Genomic DNA, 22,141 nt, shown 5'->3' on the forward strand with positions numbered 1-22,141 from the left:
TTTGCCCATGACTGGTATGGCTCAGTTGGTTGGGGATCATCCCTCAAAGCAAAAGGTCAGCAGTTCGATTCCTGGTCAGGGCACATGCCTGGGTCTTGGGTTTGGTCCTCAGTCAGGGTGCATAAAAGGAAGCAATTGATGTTTCTCACATTGATGTCTCTCTCTCCCCCCCCCCTTCCACTGTCTGTAAAAATAAATAAATAAATAAAATCTTTAAAAAAATTTTTTCTATACTTTAAAACTTTAATTATTTTAAAGGATATAATTTCCAGGGAATTTTTGAAATTGATGAAAATATTTATTCTTGTGTCCGCTTTGTGTAAATTTCTTCTGTATTAAATTCTGAGTACATTATATTTATTTGGACCTGGGCAATCAAAGCAACATAAATATACTTTAAATTTTGCCAAAAGTGAAACATTAAACATGAAATTTTATTGAAAATATATGCATTAAAAAGAAGGCTAGGGATTTTAAAATTCATATATTTGTAGATGAATATTACTAAGCTAGAATGTACCTGTGTTTATTTAATCTATTTATATTTTTATGGGTGTAAATCCTGAGAGACTTTGTTTACATTGTGGAAATGTAAACCTTGTTCATAGAGTGTTTACAGTGGGAATCAAAGTTTTATTTTAATAATGTAATTTCTTTGAATTTTTTCTGAATTATATATCCAAAACCATACTGTGATCTATCATCAGAAACGATTTTTTGTATTCTCTCAAATAGCAGTTTGAGGTTCTTTATTCTGGGAAGTATACCAAAATGACTTTATTATTATTTATCGAATAGATACGTTAATATACATATGTTACTGTTTCACTTAGAGACACTTGCTTTCCTGGTAAATTCAGATTAAGGAAAATAAAAATATTATTTTAATATGCTTTTATCAGCCTAATATTTCTGATAAAATGCTTTCTTGTCACAGCCTTTAAATATATTTTTTCAAAACTGGACCTACAGCTATTTAGCTCATTGAATTTCTAGACTGACTGGCAAAGATAGTGCATTATTAAACTAGTTACTAGTCAATTCACTGTCTTTCTAAGTGAGCCTGATTTTATTTTCTAGTTTATGTAAATGTGTCACTTTGTGGCCAAGACAGTCATCTCACCTCTGAATTCTGAGATAGACAAGATATTAATTGGTCAACCATATGAAGTAAGACTGTATTTACTTTCCACATTTTGTAGCCAAAATTAGGAACTATGTGTTATACTGTCTTTGATCATAGTGAGATGGAAGAAATGAGGTCATTAATGGGAACATATTTCAAATTGTCCTTTGTTTGGTACTTGTGTCAGAGGTTTCCAAGACCACCCCAATCCTCAGTGATTCACTAAAGGGAACCAAAGGACTCAGCCTGTAGTTGTACTTATAGCTAGTCTTTATTACAGCAAAATGATACAAAATGAAAGCAGCAAAAGAAAAGCATGGGGCCAAGTCTGGTGGAAATCAGGTACATGCTTCTGAAAATTACAGAGAATGTGTTTAATTCCCCCAGCAATGAGTGTGACAACATGTGTAGCATTTTCTACTAGGGAAGCTCTCATGAGTTTAGGAGTCAGGGTTTTTATTGGAGTGGGTCCTGCAGACCCATAGCATCTGCATAACTGATATAGTCACTGAAATTCCAGACTCCCAAATAGAAAGCAGTTACTCAGCATAAACCAAGCACAAACAGCCTGGTGAGGCCACTTTTATCAGTTAAAGAAAGTTCTTTATCAGAGGAGGGTACTGTTTACCATTCAAGTTTCCAGATGACAGCCAAGGGCCAGCCTTACAATCCAGACTTTCTAAGGATAGCAGAGTCTTAATCTTAACCATATTACCTCTTTTCTGTGCAGTACCCCAGGAGGTTTTATACCTCAGAACAATGTACCATAGTAGTATTTGAGATGGGTGAGAGGCATAATTGGTTCTTTACTAATTTACCAAAGAAAGTTAAGAAAGAACAAGTGGGGAGATACCTCACTCTCAGGGGGATCAAATTTAGGAAAAAGTACATCTGGAATGTGACTTTACATGGTAAAACACTGCACCTCAGGTTGGACTTCACTAGTATAGAAATTAAGAGTTTGATGTCTTAAATCCTGACTCTAGCACCTGACAAATCTGTGACCCCAGGCGAGGTTCTTAGTAATTTTTTGTTTGTTTTGGGGCCTTTTGAATATCCTCTGGCACTTAAGGTTTTCATTATGAGTAAGTTGCTGCTTTGGCTGCTACTATTACTACTGCTATTATTAGAGAAAATACGGAGAAACTTAAGTAAATGCAGAGGCAGTCAAGATGGGGAGTAATGAGTCCTTAACAAAAACTTTTGGTCACTCAGTGAAGTGTAAAATAATAGCATTGTAGATGGGAGTCTGTAAGAATGAGCTATATTAGGTGTTGAGAGAGGTAAGAGTGAAGGTGATCTTCACCAATTCTGTTTTCTTAAAGAGAAGATTAGGAAGACTTTCATATAATTGTATATGATACTGCTCTAAGTTTTTCAACAGTATTTTAGAAAATTGTAGATTGTCATAATTTATTCTACTGAGTTATTCATTATATTTGGAATATAATTAATATTTAAGTTTAGATAAATACTTGGTTTTTCTCTGTTTTCCAGGAATTTTTAAGAGATATCTTCAATCTCCTGTTTTTGTTGCCTAGTCTAAAAGATAGACAACAGCCAAAGTGCAAATCACATTCTTCAAGAGCTGCTGCTTATGATTTGTTAGTAGAGATGGTAAAGGGATCTGTTGAAAACTACAGACTAATACACAACTGGGTTATGGCACAACACATGCAGTGTAAGCAGTCTTCTTTTTCTTTAATCTTTCTAAGTTTTGTATGCAGAAATGAGATTTTTGGAGAGTGTGGTTTAAAAAAAGAATTCATTGTTCACACTCTTTAACATTTATAAGTGTTGTTAGGATGTTATTGAAGTTAAAAAGTAAAAACATTTTAAAGCATTTTTTTGGTTAAATAATTTAGTGCTAAGGAACATAAAGTTGTGACAGTCCTTCAAATTTTTAGGGAATGAATTGGTTTTACTATGTGTTATTACTGATTTTAAAAATTACCCTCTATAATGTTTTATGTATATTAAATATGTAATGGAGGTAGTGGTGGTTAATGAAAGCAATACGTTACGTTTAATAGTTGGTTTGGGGGACATCTTTTTCTCCCTCTTTTTTCAGCAGCCCACGCACCTTATAAATGGGATTACTGGCCTCACGAGGATGTCCGTGCTGAGTGTAGATTTGTTGGTCTGACTAACCTTGGAGCTACTTGTTACTTGGCTTCCACTATTCAACAACTTTATATGATACCTGAAGCAAGACAGGCTGTCTTCACTGCTAAGGTACAGTTTTCTCACTTTAAAAATTAAAACTGTAAAATGAAATTTTAAAATTTTGTGGATAAATCTTGATTTTCTTTAAAATTACTAAAACATTGAGAAAGTAATTTATGGATTTAAAAAATGATAACATTTGGTTAAATAATTAGCTAATGCCATGTATGTTTTAATTGTTTTTACATTTCAGTAGATTACTACTAGCATTGTAATACAATTTCTCAAAGGAAAATAGTTGTGGAATACACACACTCAATGTATACAATGAACATGATATTTTCAGTAAAAATAAATACAATTTTTAAATTTATTTTTTGTTATTCTGTTACAGTTGTCCCAATTTTTCCACTTTGTCCTCCTCTACCCAGCCTCCCCCACCAACCCCCACTCCCACAGTCAATGCATGTCCATGGGGCCAGTTCATACATGTTCTCTGACTAGTCCCTTCCCCTTCTTTCTACCATTATTCCCCTCTACTCTCCCCCCTGCTGCTCTCAGTCTATTCCATGTTTCCATGTCTCTGGTTCTATTTTGCTCGCTAGTTTATTTTGTTATTAGATTACTCTTTCAAGTGAGATCATATGGTATTTGTCTTTCACTGACTGGCTTATTTCACTTAGCATAATATTCTACAGTTCAATCTAAGCTGTCACAAAAGATAGGAATTCCTTCTTTCTTTCTGCTGCATAGTATTCCATTGTGTAAATGTACCACAGTTTTTTGATCCACTCATCTACTGATGGGCACTTAGGCTGTTTCCAGCACTTGGCTATTGTATATAGCGCTGCTGTGAACATTGGAGTGCATAAGTTCTTTTGAATTAGAGATTCAGGATTCTTAGGGTATATTCCCAACAGCGGAATCACTGGATCAAAAGGCAGTTCTATTTTTAATTTTTTGAGGAAATTCCATATTGTTTTCCACAGCAGCTGCAGCAGTCTGCATTCCCATCAACAGTGCACTAAGATTCCCTTTTGTCCATATACTCACCAGCACTTGTTTGTTGATTTGTTAATTATGGCCATTATGACAGATGTGAGGCGATATCTCATATAGAAAATAAGCAAAGCCTAAAGCAAAGTAAACCAGTGAACTTGTTTGTGTAATATTTATCCCAAAATAAATTTGAGTGTGGGCCTAATTTGTTTGGGTAAACTCTGCTTTGTTTTTTGTTAACTTGTTTCTAGTTTTTATTCTTTTTTTTCCCCACAGACTGATTTTAATTTGCCCTTTGCACTGCTCTTAAAATTTCTTGGCATAGTTTCTTTATGCTTGCACTTGGGTTTTTGTTTTCCTCCATCATGTCATCTTAATGTCCTGGCTTCATCCTCCTCCCAAAGTCTTGCAGTTCTTTATATATCTTCAGTCTTTATGGTTAATATGTTTAAGTTATGCCTTAATGTCTCCAATTTACAGTGCACTTGTGTGGGTTTGACTTTTGGCTTTGGTTATATTAATGTTTTTAAGTTTATCATCTGAGACAGATTTATGATTAGAAATAATTGCATATTGATTTCATTTAGCATAAAGAAATTTTTGTGACTAAATTTGGTGGCCCCATCTTCATAATTTTATAGGACCAGTTATCAAAGAAGCATGTTTTCAGTAATCTTTTTTCTAGCTGGTGACTTAGCTGTATTTCTTGTTTTTTTCTTCTTTATACAATATTAATGATCACCTTTAATCCATTAATACTGTGAGGAGTTAGTATGTAGCAACAGAAAGAACAATCACATGTGGTATTTTTTAGAACTAAATTTAGACTTGTCTCTACATAAAATGTTCTTACAGAATTGTATTTGACATGACTTAAGAAAGTACTCTAGTAATATGAGCACCCAGTTCTTTATATGAACATGTTAGTTGTTTTTATTCCCTTTTCTGACATTCACAGGAAAATTATAGAAAGCTACATGTATTTTAATTGTGGTAAAATATACACAACATAAAGCATACCGTATTAACCATTTATAAGTGTCTAGTTATTTGATGTTAAGTACATTCATATTGCAACCGTCACCAGCCATCAATCTCCAGAATTTTTTCACCTTCCCCAACTGCAACTGTGTACCCATTAAATACTTAATTCCCCATTCCTCCTTCCCATCACTATTCTGCTTCAAATGTCAATGAATTTGAATACTCTAGGTACCTCGTATAAGTGGAATTATACATTAGACCTTTTGTGACTGGCTTATTTTGCTTAACATGTCTTCAAAATTCATCCATGTTGTAGCACATGTTAAATTTTGTTTTTAAAGCTGAGTAATATTGCATTGTATGTGTATACCACATTTCGTTTATCCATTTATCTGTCATTGGACACTTCGGGGTTGTTTACACCTTTGGCTATTATAAATAATGCTGCTAGAACATGAGTATGCAAGTACACATTTGAGCTCCAGCTTTCACATCTTTTATGTATCTACTCAGATGTGTAATTGCTAGATCATATGGTAATTCTATATTTACTTTTTTGAAGAATCGACATTCCATTTTCCCACAGTGGCTGTGCTGTTTTATATTCCTACTGGCAATGCACAAGGGTGCCAGTTTCTCCCCGTTCTTGCCAACAATCACCATTTTCTTTGTTTTTTTTTTAAATAACAGTCATCCTAGTGGGTGTGGTGAACATGCATTATTTTAAGTAGTAAATACATATATGTAGGGTATATAGTTACTTAGAAGTTGCACATTAAGTAAAATATCCTTGGTTTGACTTGATTTTAAAGAGTTCATTCACTTCTGCTCTGCAGTCAGCTAATATTTTATTCTCCAGTAATGAAAATATAAATCCAAGTCATTTTTTCTAATCATTTTTGTATTCTGAATTATTAATAATTTATATGTATTAAGTGTAATTTATATTAGAAAATATCATTTTGTATGACTATTCTAATAATCTCATGGAATAATAAACTTCCCATATACCATACTGTGTTTGTTTTCGCCAATTTTGTTGATTCCTTTTATTCAATTCTTATTGCAATTAATGTCAAAATTTATAGTAACTATTTGTTGAACAGATTTCAATTTCAGTGTCCTTATCTTATGTCCTCAGTTGAATATAAGCTCCTGAACAACAGATCCATGTTACTTGCACTTAACACAAATAACCAGTGTATGCTTTTGGCATATGGGAGGCTTACTATTTCATGAGACTATCAAACCTTCAGAATTATGACAGGTAGTAATTTGTAATGAGGATAATACTTAACAGATTTATTTTACTATTTGAGATAGAGTATATCTAATTAGTGCTTGGCAAGAATGTGGGATTCTCCTTTAAGGCTGGTGTTCATGATTAAATCTCTAGTGAATGAGTCTGGCCAGATTCCTGAATCTCAGTTAATGATATTTGAATATTTAGAGGATTATTAAAGATCTTGGCCAGTGTTCCTCTATTGTGTTAAGGATCTGTTCTAGAAAAAATAAAGATCTACCGGATGAGGGTGAGGTGTGATATATTAATGTATTTTTTAATGTGTGGTAAACAACTTTGTTGTACCCATATTGCACCAAATGAGCATTAATCTGGAAAGTGACTTTTTTTTAAGATGTATTTTTTAGTTTTCTTACATAATAGTGATGGCTATATTTATGTAATGAACAAAATACTCCAATTTTTAAATGTTAAAATTGCTAAAGAAAGAATAAAGTGTCTTTGTTTTTTCAACAGACAGCTAAAAGAATAAAAATTGATAGTGTTAAGCACATTGTAATACTTCCTTTTAATGGAAAGCTTTCTTCTGATTTTTAGTATTCAGAAGATATGAAGCACAAGACCACTCTCCTGGAGCTTCAAAAAATGTTTACGTATTTAATGGTATGTTTGAGAATTGTGTATAAAAAACTGATTAGATATACCCTCTGACCAAAGCTTGAAACATTGAATAGAGTTCATTTGTCCTGACTTTGTCCAATGTACTCATATTTTTCAAATCGAATTTGTCACTTACTGGTATTCCTAATAACCATTTCTCAGTTATTTACATCCTGTTATTGTCATTCAAAGAATTCCTTTCCTGTGGCGATGTCACCCCTCCAACCTGCTTAGGCTTAGAGTTTTCTGATTTCTTTTTTCCTTCTTACTTCTTACTTCCAAAACGATTAAAGTAATAAATCTTTAAAAGAATAGCAAATCTTACAATATTACTCCCGTTTAAATATTACTCCCCTGTTTAAAACTCTTCAGTGATTCTTTATGAACAGAATAGTATGTAGGTTAATCAGCATGGCATATACCCTGCGTGATTTTCTTTCTTCCCTTCAACTTTTTCATTACTTCCCCTATTCAGCCTCACTTTGTAGTAACTATAGTAAGCTCTTCAAAGTCCATCACCCTATTGCTTCATCACTTGTGTAGTTGTTTATGCTACTTCTTCTACCTGTAGCGCTTTCTTCAGCATTCTTCTCCATTTTCTTTGTTTGTCATCCTTCAAGAATCAACATGGTTACGTCATCTAAGAGACCAAAGATGCCATAAAGTTAACTCAGTCATACCTACCACTTGTATTAAAAGTCACTTGTCTTGTTAGAATCATGAGGACAGAGATTATGTCATTTATTTCTGTATTTTTCAGCTTCTGATACTTAATAAGAACTCAGTAAGTGAAATTTTTAACAAAATTAAAAGGTTTACTAATGATCCCTTGATTTAACTTTTAATTTCTGTTCAACAGAGTTGGAACATACCATCTGAACTGTTAAGACAGAAAACTTTTAATTAATAAACAAAAGTTTAATCTGTAGTAAAAGTTATTCACCCTGCAAAGATGTTGTATGTTATGCTTCACAATATAAACCTCTGTCCTTAAAGTCTCAAAATACTTTCTAGAAATTCCTAGACTTAAAAAAAGAAAATTTACCTTATGATAATTTAAACATCTTCTGGCACCAAGACTATACACTGAAAATGCTATGAAAAATAAAACAAAAATGGAAAAAGAAAGCATTTTAAACGTTTATAGATTTACTGCCTATTTTGTTGTTGTGTTGATATTTATTCATGAACCTTGTGATAATTTTCTTATTTTTATGTGAGACTTAGATTTATTTTATAATCCTTTTCCCTACCCCATGCCCACCTTGCTTTTATAGGAGAGTGAATGCAAAGCATATAATCCTAGACCCTTTTGTAAAACATATACCATGGATAAGCAGCCTCTGAATACTGGAGAGCAGAAAGATATGACAGAGTTTTTTACTGACCTTATTACCAAAATTGAAGAAATGTCTCCTGAACTGGTTGGTACCAGATTTCTGAAGTTTCTTTGAAATTTGTTGAGATTTGCCCAACTTTAATTACTGATTTTTGTTTGTTTTTTAAAGAAAAATACTGTCAAAAGTTTGTTTGGAGGTGTAATTACAAACAATGTTGTGTCCTTGGTAAGTATTCTACCTGTTCTTTGCTTTCTGGAAATCTTAATGTGTATTTTAGTCTATTAGAATAAATTACTCATATCTGACTCTTGATTGACCAGGATTGTGAACATGTTAGTCAGACTGCTGAAGAGTTTTATACTGTGAGGTGCCAAGTGGCCGATATGAAGAACATTTATGTAAGTAATATGTATATTTTTAGAATTTTTCCTGCTACTATTTGTACATAGCAAATTTATGTTTCTCATATTGAAGTTAATTTTCATGTTTTCATCTATTTTCTTCATACTGTGCTACTCAGATAACAACTAAAGATAGACCACAACGCTGATTTTTTTTCCCTAATCAAAATTTAAATATGTCACATTTGAAAAATTTAGTGAGATTCCTACAGCATTTTGTCATGAGGGGAAGACAGTTTTTTACTGAAATTAAGAATTCACTTTTTAAAAATTTGTTTTTCTCTGTGTATTCTGTCCAAGTTATAATTCCTATTTTTTGTATTTTTACATGCTGAAAATAATAATGAAACTTTTAACTGTGGTTTTATACACAGGAATCTCTTGATGAAGTTACTATTAAAGATACTTTAGAAGGTGACAACATGTATACTTGTTCACATTGTGGGAAGAAAGTACGAGCTGAAAAAAGGTATTTTAAAAAATAATATCATTTTGATAAATCATCAAATGGATGTAAAACACAAATTTAGTATATAAATTAAAATTCACTTATTAAAGTTAAGGTTGTCTGCTTGGAGCTCATTCTCATATAGTAGCTTTTCATTCAGTTACTGAAGTACACTTTAAAACACTGTTAAGTATTTCAGACTTTCCTCCCTTTCAATTAATCAGATATTTACCAAGATCTGTCTAACTGCTTAGTTCTCTGCTCTGCATTTAGTAGAACATGATAGAGTCTACACATGAACTGAAGACATCCTCCTCTGAATCTCTATAAAGTGAGAGATTTTTTTCTTAGGAGCCAAGCCATAAGATTGTCAGTTTAGGACAGAGTATTTGGGTAAAGATGTTTCAGTTCTACAGTTGACTATTGAATGACAAATAGAAATTAAATTGAAAAAGCATCTTAAACAGTTAGTTGCTAGGAACAAAGGCAGAGAAATAGAAGTGACCTTGTATATGCAAGAAATCCAGGATTAGGCCAGCCTGCATCATTCAAGTAGAGGATTTGCACTGACCAGTAATAGAAAACAAGATTGGTAATATATAGTAACATCACATGATTAATATCTAGATTTGGGGATTATCTGCATAATTGATTGAGGGCCTTAGAACATCTTCCTGGGAATCTCTTCCTTACAATATTACTCCCGTTTAAATATTCCCATTTAAATATTCCCAGGGAAAGAAGATAACTATTGCAAAGGAATGAGACTTAAGCCAGCTTAAAAGTGCAGAGTAAAAAGTGACAGAATCAAAGCCAGGAAAGAAAGAAAAATAGGATAGGGTCCTAACCCAGAAAATGGGGAAGAGAATCCTAAGAAGAGGTTATTCAGTTGATAACAATTTACAGAGATTGGGTGGGAGGGTGGAAATGACAGCTGAGTAAAAAACATTGAGTTCTGTTTCAAAAAGGTACTGTGCGTGTTTTGTTAGGTTGTAGCAATAAAAACAGGGTAATCAGGGTATATGGAATCAAGTGTAGATCATTCATTTCAGAAGTTTGATAATAAAGAACAGCAAGGCAGATGGAATCTAGAAAGAGCTTCAGGATCCAACAGGAGTTTTCTAGGTGAAATAGATCTGAGCATGCTTGAAGGCAGAGAATGAAAAGCCATTGCTTGAAATTGCTTAATAGAAGATTTTTCTAGGTAAATATGCCTTTGAAGGGAATGGTATTTTTTTCCTCTCAATCTCCAGATGTCAAGTTGGTTGTAAAAGAAAAGGCTGTAGGTGGACATAGTCAAATGAAAGTATAGTTGTGCAGGTAGTACAGGAAGAAAACAAACTCATCTGACAAGAATTGTATTAGGGTAAGACTTAAGGACTTACACAGAATGGTGTCAGTCAAAAGTATTTTACTGTGGAGGAATAAAATGAGGAGTCAATAAAAGATAATTGAAACAGTGAGTCATGTTCTCTGGAAAATCTCTTTTTAGTTGAAATAAATAAACTTGTTGAATAAATCTGTCATTCTTGATAATCTGCTTCTTGAAACCTTTTTTTTTTTTTTTTGGCTGATAGGATTCTGCTGGGGTTTTTGTTTTGTTTTTTTACTTTTTTTATGTTTCTCAGAAATACTGTCTCATCTCTCCCAGGCAAAAATATTATTCAGTCTTTTGTACTCTTACCATACTTTTAGGTGTCTGTAATAACAGTAAATGGTCAACAGAAATGGGCTGGAGGTCACATTCTGCTCTTTCTTTAAACCTCTGGTTTTCTCAGTTTATTAATTCTTTCATGTTTAATTTTTTCTTCCACCATAATGTTAATCTCTGATGATTCTGATGATTTCCAAATCACCTAATTCAAATTGCTGTGCTGTGCTCTTCCAGCTGTCTACTTGTGTGTCTTGTAGATTTAGTAGGACTATAACATAAATTCTCACCTTTTCAGATGTTTATTTTATCCTCTGACTCAACACGTGGTTCCACTGCCCACTGCAAGTCCTTCAGTGACCCTTCAGTGACCATTAGCTTTCAGGATCAAGTTTGTACTCTAATGTTACATACAAGACCCTTCATCATTTGACTCTTGTACTTCTGTAGCCTTAATATTTGCTCGTCCCAAATAATGAATAGTGATGAATTTTTAGATTTCTTACTCCCTTTACTTATGATGTCCGTTCCCCTCTTCCTAAATTACTTAGAAATAAACAAAACAAAACTAAGCTCTTGGTTGAAACAAATTCTCTTTTAAATCTTGTGTGTACAGTGAAGTATTATTCCCTGCAATGCATAGTTGGCATAAATCCAAGTGTTTATATATATTTTGTTTAAACTGAAATTTTGGTTTTTTAAACTTGAACTAACAATATGTCAGCCATAAGATTTAGGTAACCAGTTCACCTGTTGCTGCTGCTGTGATTACTGTAATACCAGCCAACACATTGAATGATATTTGCCAGACAATGTTCTATGAAAGTTGTAGAGAGTAGACACTTTATTCTCCATTTTACGGATCAGGAATTAAGCTTAGGTTAAGTAACTTTTTTAGAGTCACATAAATAATAAATGATACAGAGAGACTTTGCAAAATGAGTACTTCAACCTTTGTTATTTAATGTGGAGAAGGAAACAATCAAAGACCCCTTTGCCTTTGAAGTAGGTTTGATTCTTTTCTGTGCTTCCATAGCCCATTTACATAGTTCCATCATGGCATTTACCACAGTCTACTGTAATTTATCTAGGCACAGGAAAGCTTTTTCAGAATGAGAAATGTAATGTAAGAGAGGAACATATGTAAAGGGGGACATGTACGTATACCCCTCTTACATGATTGAAGTACTTTTGAAAGACAATTTTTAACAGAAGTTTTATCCTTTTTCTGTCTTTCAGGGCATGTTTTAAGAAATTGCCTCGCATTCTAAGTTTTAATACTATGAGGTACACATTTAATATGGTCACGATGATGAAAGAGAAAGTGAACACACACTTTTCCTTTCCATTACGTTTGGATATGACACCTTATACAGAAGATTTTCTTATGGGAAAGAGTGACAGGAAAGAAGGTAATTTTCCCTCTTTTCTCTTATTGTAAGTCTCTATAACTAGATAGTTATAATTATAAAGTTGTAATCAATACGCACCTAACAAAACTAAATTGACTGTTAGAAAGAAGAAAGTTTTTAAAGATAATGCGGCACGTTCAGTTAGATACCAAGTAAATATTTAATTATCTACTAGGACTGTGTTCTAGGCACTCTTCTAGGCATTGGAGACAATGTAGTGGTTCCTGCCCTTGTAGAACTTAAGCCTAGTGGACAAGTCTTTTATCGAATAAGAAATTACAAACATGAATGTGTTGTCAAATAGGACAGTGAATGTATTACAGACCTACGGGAATCAGGGAGGGCTTTTATGAGACAGTGACATTGAAGCAGAGCTTGAGTAAGAGCTGGATTGAAAGGAATGGATAAGCTCTTTGGTGGGTGGGGGTGGGGTTCATGATATGGGCAAAAGACAGTGGCCTGATCATTTTTTTTGTAGGTCATGTTAATAATTTTGATCTTTATTCAGTGTGGAAACCACGGGAAGATTTTGAGCAGGGAACTGAAATGGGAACCAGGTGGGATCTGGAAAAGGTTAATCTGACTACAGCAATCAAAATGGATTCGAGGATGATGAAAGGGATATGGGGAGGCCATTCTGGTAAACTGCAGAGATGGTAACTTAGATGAGAAAGCATACCGGTAAGGTTGGAGGAGCAGTGTATGGGGATACAGTTAACAGGACTTGATTGAATGAATAAACGAATCCAACAAAGTTACTGAATATCTCCCTACTATGTGTAATTTGCTATTGTTTTAGTAATGGGAATATAGTGACAACAAAGAACCAAGGTATCTGCCTCTTTGAAGCTTACACTTTAGTCAGTCTGCTACTACAGTGAGAAGGAAAAGTCAAGAATGACTTGGGTTCCTGGTGGAATCAGCCATGTGAATAAGGGGATCAGTATTTCAAGATCTCAAGAAGGAGTAAACAGGATGATTGAATGCTAAAGAAAAGGACAGTTTCAGTAAGAACACGATGGAACATAATCTATCATGTAGAAGATTTTTGGTTATCTTTATCTAGAGCAATTTCATTGGGGTGTTGGAATAGGAATGCAGATTATAGTGAGTCACATATGGCCCTTGATTTATAAGTTGTTACCTCCAAATAGTTGTTACTTCCATGAGACCAGTGATTTTCAAACATCTGTGTATGTGCCTCGAAGAACAGAGTGAGGAATGGAAATGGATGAGAGAAGAAAGAACAAATCCAGTGCTTGCCTTTTCCAATTTTCTTTAGCCAGAGAAGTTCCATTTTACATAGGAAGGGTACTGGCAATTTTTCTTTTTATAAAATGTTCTGGTGATTTAAAATTTTAGGGTTTGTAGAAGCTACCATAAGATTTAGGAAAAAGAACGGTGTCTCAATCTTTATACTGTATTGTCTGGCACTTGCTGAGCATTCGATAGAAGTTTTACTCTCTCTAAATGAGAGAGGCAAGACGTGACCAACAGGTGTAGGGTATTCTTTTAAGAGAAGAACATATTCTTTATTTGAAGAGAGGAGAAAAGGTTGTGACTGTAGCTATGAGGAACATGGAGTTATGGTAGGTAATTTTTAAAGTTGAATTTGAGTATGTTTAGAAGTTGCAGGAAATGAGCCAGTAGAGATGATAAGGTTAAAATTCAGGTGAAGTTAAGAACTGGAAATTATATACATGCCACCTACTTTTTATAACTCTTTTCAAACCCTTTATAAATTTACAAGAAGCCTGCACATGAACTGTGCTTGTGTTTTTCACATTGCTTCCATGGATGGAAGTAGCAGAAACTTATGTCAAGATAAAGGAATTTGTTAGGCTACAGGTGATGCATTTAGAATCAGACCCTGGCACATCCAACTCCTCAGCCACTGCTTTGACACTGTCAGTCATTTTTTCCTCTCCACCTAATTGTCACTTCACTTTTCTCTTTAGACTGTGCATGCAAGTTAACCAAATCTGCCCTCACTTGCTTCTGATTACACAGTCATTGCTGGATATCTCAGAGAGTTGGTTCCAGGGCCCCAGCAGATAAATCCATGGATGCTAAGTCCCATATATAAAATGCTGTAGAACAATGCATACATTTGGTCCTTGACATCTACAGATTCCCAATTATAGAGTCCTAACTGTGAATCCAAAATACTGTTTTCTGTTTGTTTTTAATTGAATCCTTGATTATGAAACCTGTGGATATGGAGGGCCTACTGTACTTTTTCCTTTCTATATGTCATGCTGGGAATACAGATCATAAATCATACATCTTTAAACTTACACCATTCTGAAGCTTTTTTCCTTAATATATTTAATATCTTTCAAATTTAAATCTTTAGGGGTGGAAAATATATTTTTTACTTTTTATTCTGTCTCCGTAAAGCTTCTAATATAAAGTTCTTCCAACTGATAGACAGTTGGAAACATGCTACCAGTACCCCATTTTCCTTAACCTGAGATAAAAAGACATAAATATGTCAATGCCCTGTAGGATTTTGTGTTTGTTCCTAGTAAAGATAGTACAGAATGCTTCATTCATGTTTATCTATTTTAAAAGAAATAGCCAAGTTAAACAAAAAGAACATAGTTTGTATTTATATATCATTGAGGTCCATAGTTATGCACTAACACATGGTGGTGGTTTCAATTATTTATATAAATATTTCTTAAAATTTTAGGCTATGGATGGTGACTCTCTAGTATAAATACAGTTGTTCTGTAAAGTATCTGTACCTATTTCTATACATAAAGTGTGTTATATAAAGTTATTCTAAGATGTCACTGTATGCAGTTTTCCAGATTATTGCCATTTTATGTAAATCATTTCAGGTTTTAAGGAAGTCAGTGATCATTCAAAAGACACAGAGAGCTATGAGTACGACTTGATAGGAGTGACTGTTCACACAGGAACAGCAGATGGTGGACACTATTATAGCTTCATCAGAGATATAGTTAATCCACATGCTTATAAAAACAATAAATGGTGAGTTTTAAATGTTTTGTTGGGATTTTAAAATATCTTTTCTTTATAAGCTTATAATAGTTTTCTCTTTAGATATTGTTTTCTGATTTTAGTTTTCTGAAAACTTTCTATAAATTTAGGAAGGGGGTTAGACAGAATTTTTAAATGAAAGTGAATTTCAAAAGACAATATGAATCAATTATTCTTCAACTTTATGGATCTCCAGCCTCTTCTGAAAATTTGATGAATGTTTTCCTGAGAAAAATGACACACAGAATTTTGCACACAGCTTTATATTCATGGAAAATACTGCACCTTCGAAATCTTACCTGTGTCCACTCAAGAGCTATTATTTACTGACTGCCTTCTATAACGTGGCCACAATGTCCTTAAATATTGTATCTAGCAGGAAGTTAACCTTCATGCTTCATTTTCTTCACCTTACCTTTTCTCTTTGATCCACATTCTTTTTTATCATCTTTTATCAAGTTAATGGTTGGAAGTCATTAAATCAGTTCTTTCATAACTTTTTTTGGTCTTCAGATGTTGTTAGGTAGAATTTTCTGTACAGAGAGACATCTATGCTAGGCAGTGTTCTGTTGGGGGTATTGCTTTGAACATTTACATTGGTACATTGATTTATAGTTAGCATAGTTTTGTTCAACTATTTCTCACTCTTTTAGCCATCATGTCCATGATACCTGTAACTATTTTGTCCATTTAAATGTATTTCCATAAAAATATTTTAAATCTTTTTTTATCATGATCATACATTTTAAAATGGCATCTTTGGAAGTTGTTTCATCCCAACTTTTTTCTGTTCAGTATTTATGCATACTTTTAATTTTTTTTTTTTTAATGAACTTTTACTTCTAGGTTATAAATGGATCTGTCAAATTTTAGGGTAGTTATGACTATGTTGTAAAATTATATTCCCAATTTCTAGTGGATGAGAGGTCAAAACAAGAGCTCAGTTAGAATTTACCTCATATTAATAATAGTTTGATAATTATTTATAATATATCAGTATGTAAGCTAAATATTTTTAAAATAAACATAATAGAGATATTATATATGTATACTTTATTAATACTATGTGCTCTGTTTTAGGTATCTTTTTAATGATGCTGAGGTAAAACCTTTTGATTCTGCTCAGCTTGCCTCTGAATGTTTTGGTGGAGAGATGACAGTAAGTTTTATTGAGAAATTATAAATGGTTCATGACCTTTCAAATGCTTTACAGTATCATAAAATCCAATAGCAGAATCACCTTCCTTTTAATCACTATGATTAAATCTAAATGTTATTTATTGAAAGCGTAGTGTGTTTGTAGTATATAATAGGACTGGGAAATATTTTAATAATTACTATTTCTGCCTTCAACTGATTAAGAATTTTAAGACTTCAAGTTGAAAATTAAATAATAATATAGGAATTGAATTACATTGCAATGAGACATACTTGAATAAGTTGTTTTCTTGAATGCTTTGGGATTAGAGTCAAAAGAAATTACTCTTTATTGACTTAATAGTAACACTTTTTGACAAGGAAGTTGAATTGAGCTAAATTTAAAGAATTATTCATTTAGTGCCTTTTGTAAAGCAGTAGAAACCTGGCTGTTACAAGTGAGAGGGTAGAAAAAGAATATCTGTTACATAATTAGAAATAAAACATAAGAAAAGACAATTAGGTTGAATTAGTATTGTAATAATTTCACTCTTCATAGGCATTTTATCCTAATACCAGTTTTCTGAAAACTTTTTAATACCCTTTTGATTCTTATAAGTCATGTGTTTAATAGTCTTTCCATTTCACAGATAAGCCCAGATAGACCAGTTTTCATTTTAATAGCAATGTTTGTTGTGAAGTAACTTCACATTTTGGACTTTAGTGAAGGGCATTTTTTTATTGCTCTTTGGTGTTCTTATGTACCATCCTGAAGAGAAAAGAAGTAGTAGGAAAATTGCTAACACTTTGTAAATGAGTAGAAGGAGGAAGTAAATAATGAGTTACCACTGAAGCTATCACTAAACTGATTGCATCTCTAGATGTTATTCCTAGGACATTTCCTCAAAAATAAAAAATAAAAAAAGTAAAAGTAAACTTTGCAAAAAGCTCTCTCTTAAAAGATAGTTTTTTGAATTGCAAGTTCATTTTTTTCTTATGCTTTATGTAAATTATGGTAAAGTACCTTAAAATATATTTTGAATCTCCATTTTTTTAGTACACTTAGCCAAAAACTTCTGTCAAGAATTTTTATGAATGTAATGCTATTTGAAAACTATTTACAAAGTTATTACATAGTATTAAATAGCATTTTTTTGAAATATTTTATATGTAAACAGAGCTGAGTATACCCATTTTCTAAAGAAGGAAACTTATTTTTTAAAACAGACCAAGACCTACGATTCTGTTACAGATAAATTTATGGATTTCTCTTTTGAAAAGGTAACCATTTCTTTCATATATAATTTTATATTGTTTTCTTTTTTCCATGTTGCCTACTTTTATAGTTATATTTTGTCAAAGTGAAAATGTACTTTTTTCTTCTTAAAGACACACAGTGCATATATGCTGTTTTACAAACGCATGGACCCAGAGGAAGAAAATGGAAAAGAATACAAATTTGATGTTTCATCAGAATTACTAGAGGTATAAGTTAATTTAACTTTAGCAACAGTTTGAAAGCATGTTTTAAGTATTTTTATAAGTAATAATGTAAGTACTATGTTACAAGAACAGGCTATGACAGCATTAGGATCTGTAATCCAGGGTATGCTTTATTTAATTAACACTGTATGCAGCTACTCTTAGTAATACTGACGTTCAACAGGTGAGTATAAAGTGAATGAAATCAAAGGGAGTGGAAAATTATTAGTAACGTTGAAGAAAAATAAGACAAAATGGTTGATGGAATTATGGCAAGCTCAGAAGTAACTTGTATGGTTGGTCATGTTCTTATTGGTGATAGGATTGCAAGTGTTCACTTGCCCTTCACGTTACAAGTGTACAATGTATGTGGATTTGAAATGCATTTGAAATATGTATTTTTAATATTAAAAAGTATGTCTCATCTGTAGTAATGAGGCTGTTTCATAATGTAATAAGTGGTAATATTTCTTCAGTGTTTTACGATTTATAAAAAGTAATCATTACTCAGTGTTTGCTGTGTCAGTATTATAAACTCACTCAAAAAGTACAAAAAGTAAATCTCATTAAAGTTATACCTAAAGCAATACTCTTCCATCTAGAAAATTTAGTTTTTACCAATTGATTTGTTGATATTTGCACTGTGTGGTCAAGCCTTAAAACTGAGTAGATTCTGTTTCCCCAAATATGTACTATAAACTGGTGTCTTGCCTACCTGTAATATTACTTAAAAAAAAAAAAAAAAAAAAAAAAAAAGCTAAGAGTATTGTCTTCTTTAAGCCCTGGAATTGGATTTACCAGAAAAATTAGATGCTTCACTAGATCTTAGGTTATTAAACTCACCTATTTGTACAATAATTTCAGCCACCATCATAATTAAAGTTGAATAGATTAGAATCACCATTCCATGCAAAACTTTATGCCCCCAAGGTATTCAGATAAACCTAGAATCTAGACTTTGTTCTAGATGAGGACTCAATAATCTATCTTTTTAACTCAATAGTATTTAATGACAGCCAGCCCACTTGTGAAATAAAAATGAAATTTTTAATAAAACCTTAGTGATGTATATTGTTCATTTACATCAATGGTTCTGAACTGCCTTTATATTCTTAAAAATTATTGACAACTTTAGAGTTTTTTTAAACAGTAGTTTTAATGTGGTTATATCGATATTTACCGTATTAGAAATTAAAATAAATTTTTAAAATTTGTATTCATTTAAAGATAACAGAAATACATGACATACTAATATAAAGTTAATGAGGTTAAAGTAAGTGGAAAAATTAGTAGTAACATTGAAGAAAAACTAAGAAAGGTAAATTGGTTGATGGAATTAGGCAAGCTAATTAATCATGTGAAAAAATGTTTCTTAGCACACCACCATTCAGTGAGAAAGTGTCCCTGTTTTACATTTTTGTAAATCTCTTTAATATCTGATTTAATACAAGACAGTTTGTGTCTCATAAGAGGTTTTGTATTTGGTTTATTGTGATCTCATCATTTAACCTGTGGAAAACTTTATTGTTATACTGAGGAGAGAATGAGAGTAAAAAAATGGTTTTGACCTTACAGACATCCTGAAAATGTCATAGGGAAACCCGTAGTTCTCTGAAGCATTCTTTGAAAAGCACTGATTTATGTCGTGACAAAAGGCAATCCCATACATTTGCATACTGTAATAATGAAATAATGACAAGAAAAACATACTGAACTATGTTAGAATATTCTTAATTGCAGACCTAAACCTACTATTTTTTCCTACCATAGTTTCAGCTTAATTTATTTTTTTAAAGAATTTGTTTGTTTGTTTGTTTGTTTGCTTGTTTTAGAGAGGAAGGGAGGAAGAAAGGGAGAGAAACATCAATGTGTGGTTGCCTCATGCGCCCCTCAACCGGGGACCTGGCCTGCAACCCAGCCATGTGCCCCACTGGGAATCAAACCAGCAACCCTTTGGTTCACAGGCTGGCTTTCAATCCACTGAGCCACACCAACTAGGGCAGTTTCAGCTTAATTTAAAATGTTTCCCTGCACATATATTTTACCAAAAATTAATGTTAAGTAACAGTATTATATTTTTACTTTAATATAGATTTTAAATATAAACTGGAATCTGGACCTTTAGATTTGTTCAGTTAAATTATAGCTAGTAGCAGACATTTCCAGAAGGTAAATACGAAATTTTAGAACCATAAAATGAGTAAAAAAACATCATAGATTGTAGTGACAATTACGGATAAAACAAGTAGAGTGCACACAAAGGCTAATTGAATTGGGAGTGCTGGGGAAGGTGATCAGAAAATGTGTCTTTCAAGTTTGACTTGAAAGTTAGTGAGGAGTTAATCATGTGAAGAGTACTTCAGGCAAAGACAACATTATGTACCATTTCCTGAGGAAGGATAGAGCTTCTTGGCATGGTTTAGGGGCTGAAAGGTGACATCTGTAGCTGTGAATGATGGGTAAGTGCAAGGAAGAGTGATCCAAGATGAAGTTGGACGGGTATATAGAAAACACTTAGGAAAGTTTTCTCTGATCAGTGTTGTGTAATAGTTTCACACTAAGACACACCCAGTTGGCTCCACATATGTTGTATTGATATTAAGCAAAAAGGACAATCAAAAAACAAGATGAATATTTCTATGGAACAGAATTAAATGCAGTAAGTCTGATGAAAATCATGGACTACCAGGCTTTAGGTCCAAAGCAGATAATGGTGGCCACAGGTTCACGTCTTGTAACATCAAGGAGACAGTTCCTAGCTAAAAGCAAGAAACTTTGAATAGGGCTCAATTGCTGGGAAAAGGTGCTGAATTGGGATAGGTGAGTGCTGTCAAACTCCCTGTGGCCACCATTTTCTTTTTAGAAAGCTGTACTCCTAGAAATGCTAGAGGACCAAGAACTCTGAAAAAAAGCCATTCAGTGACTAGTTGTGGTTTTCTAAATATAATGTAGAGCAGGAGTCCTAATAGATGTGATTTTAAAACCTCGTTCTGGACTTGTAGGGGGCTAGAGGCAGGGTTGGTGGAGGTAGTTGAAAATCTTTAAGGGGATAAAGACAGCCAGTATTATCAATAATCAGAAAAAAAATTGTTCCAGATAAAAATAACGTCGTAGAACTGCTTGACAGTGACTTAGAGCATGTTTAAGATATTCAAAGAGATGAAGGAACATACAAACTAAAGACAGCAAAGCAATTCAACAGGGCTAATGGCAGAAATATTTTTCGTGATTGTTATAGAGTAAACAGGGAAGTCACCTCACATATAGGTCTCCCAGACTGAATTAAAGTTTTTTATTTTACCAGTTTTTAAACATACTTTCTCTCATAACCTATTCTTACCAAAATGTAATGTGATATAGTTTTACTCATTTATGTATTTGTTCTTCAAAGAGATGGGATATCAGAGTTCTTAGTTTATACATACATTTCTTAAAAACCATAATCACTTGACGTAGCCAGATGTACAGTGATAAATTGGAGCAGGATTAGTATCTTATAGTACTTTCATGTTCATATATCTGGAAAAAAAATCAACCTGAATTTTAAGTTTATGGATTTTGGGAATTTTGTTTCTTAAAATATTAGTAAAATGTAATGAAGCAAATGGCTTCTGATATCTGATAATATTTTTTTTTCTTCAGTGGATTTGGCATGATAACATGCAGTTTCTTCAAGACAAAAATATTTTTGAACATACGTATTTTGGGTAAGTATGGTAAATTTAGTAACTTTTTTTAAATTTTATTGAATTTATTAGGGTAACATTGGTTAATAAAATTGTATAGGATTCAGGGGTACATTTTTGTAACACATCATCTGTATATTGTACTGTGTGTTTACCACCCAAAGTCAAATCTCCCTCTGTCACCATTTATCCCCCATTTACCTTTTTTTGTGTTACACATTTAAAGTATTCTCTGCAAGAACGTCAACTTATTTTTAAATTCTAGGTTTATGTGGCAGTTGTGTAGTTGTATTCCTAGTACATTACCAGATCCTAAAGCTGTATCCCTAATGACTGCAAAGGTAATACATAAGACTTTGATAATTTTTTCAAAATTGACTACTTAAAATAATGAATT

At 32.8% G+C, this 22,141-nt stretch overlaps 1 protein-coding gene across 2 annotated transcripts in view; it reads left to right on the top strand.

Moving 5' to 3' along the window:
• The window catches only part of USP34 (ubiquitin specific peptidase 34), a 241,464-nt gene that overhangs the window by 179,390 nt on the left and 39,933 nt on the right, over positions 1-22,141 (top strand). Inside the window, exons 42-55 of one of the 2 annotated variants that reach the window (XM_054575403.1) lie at positions 2,624-2,807; positions 3,198-3,361; positions 7,116-7,181; positions 8,456-8,602; positions 8,687-8,743; positions 8,839-8,916; positions 9,294-9,388; positions 12,258-12,430; positions 15,277-15,430; positions 16,520-16,598; positions 17,804-17,857; positions 17,966-18,061; positions 21,701-21,765; positions 22,010-22,085. In XM_054575403.1, coding sequence (XP_054431378.1) covers positions 2,624-2,807; positions 3,198-3,361; positions 7,116-7,181; positions 8,456-8,602; positions 8,687-8,743; positions 8,839-8,916; positions 9,294-9,388; positions 12,258-12,430; positions 15,277-15,430; positions 16,520-16,598; positions 17,804-17,857; positions 17,966-18,061; positions 21,701-21,765; positions 22,010-22,085 — 1,488 coding nt within the window. The remainder of the gene's footprint in view (positions 1-2,623; positions 2,808-3,197; positions 3,362-7,115; positions 7,182-8,455; positions 8,603-8,686; positions 8,744-8,838; positions 8,917-9,293; positions 9,389-12,257; positions 12,431-15,276; positions 15,431-16,519; positions 16,599-17,803; positions 17,858-17,965; positions 18,062-21,700; positions 21,766-22,009; positions 22,086-22,141) is intronic. The other variant, XM_054575404.1, reaches the window with a different exon arrangement.

This window comes from Pteronotus mesoamericanus, unplaced genomic scaffold (assembly GCF_021234165.1).
Source record: "Pteronotus mesoamericanus isolate MK-2021 breed Mesoamerican mustached bat unplaced genomic scaffold, CSHL_Meso_final contig_291, whole genome shotgun sequence".
Lineage (NCBI taxonomy): Eukaryota > Metazoa > Chordata > Mammalia > Chiroptera > Mormoopidae > Pteronotus > Pteronotus mesoamericanus.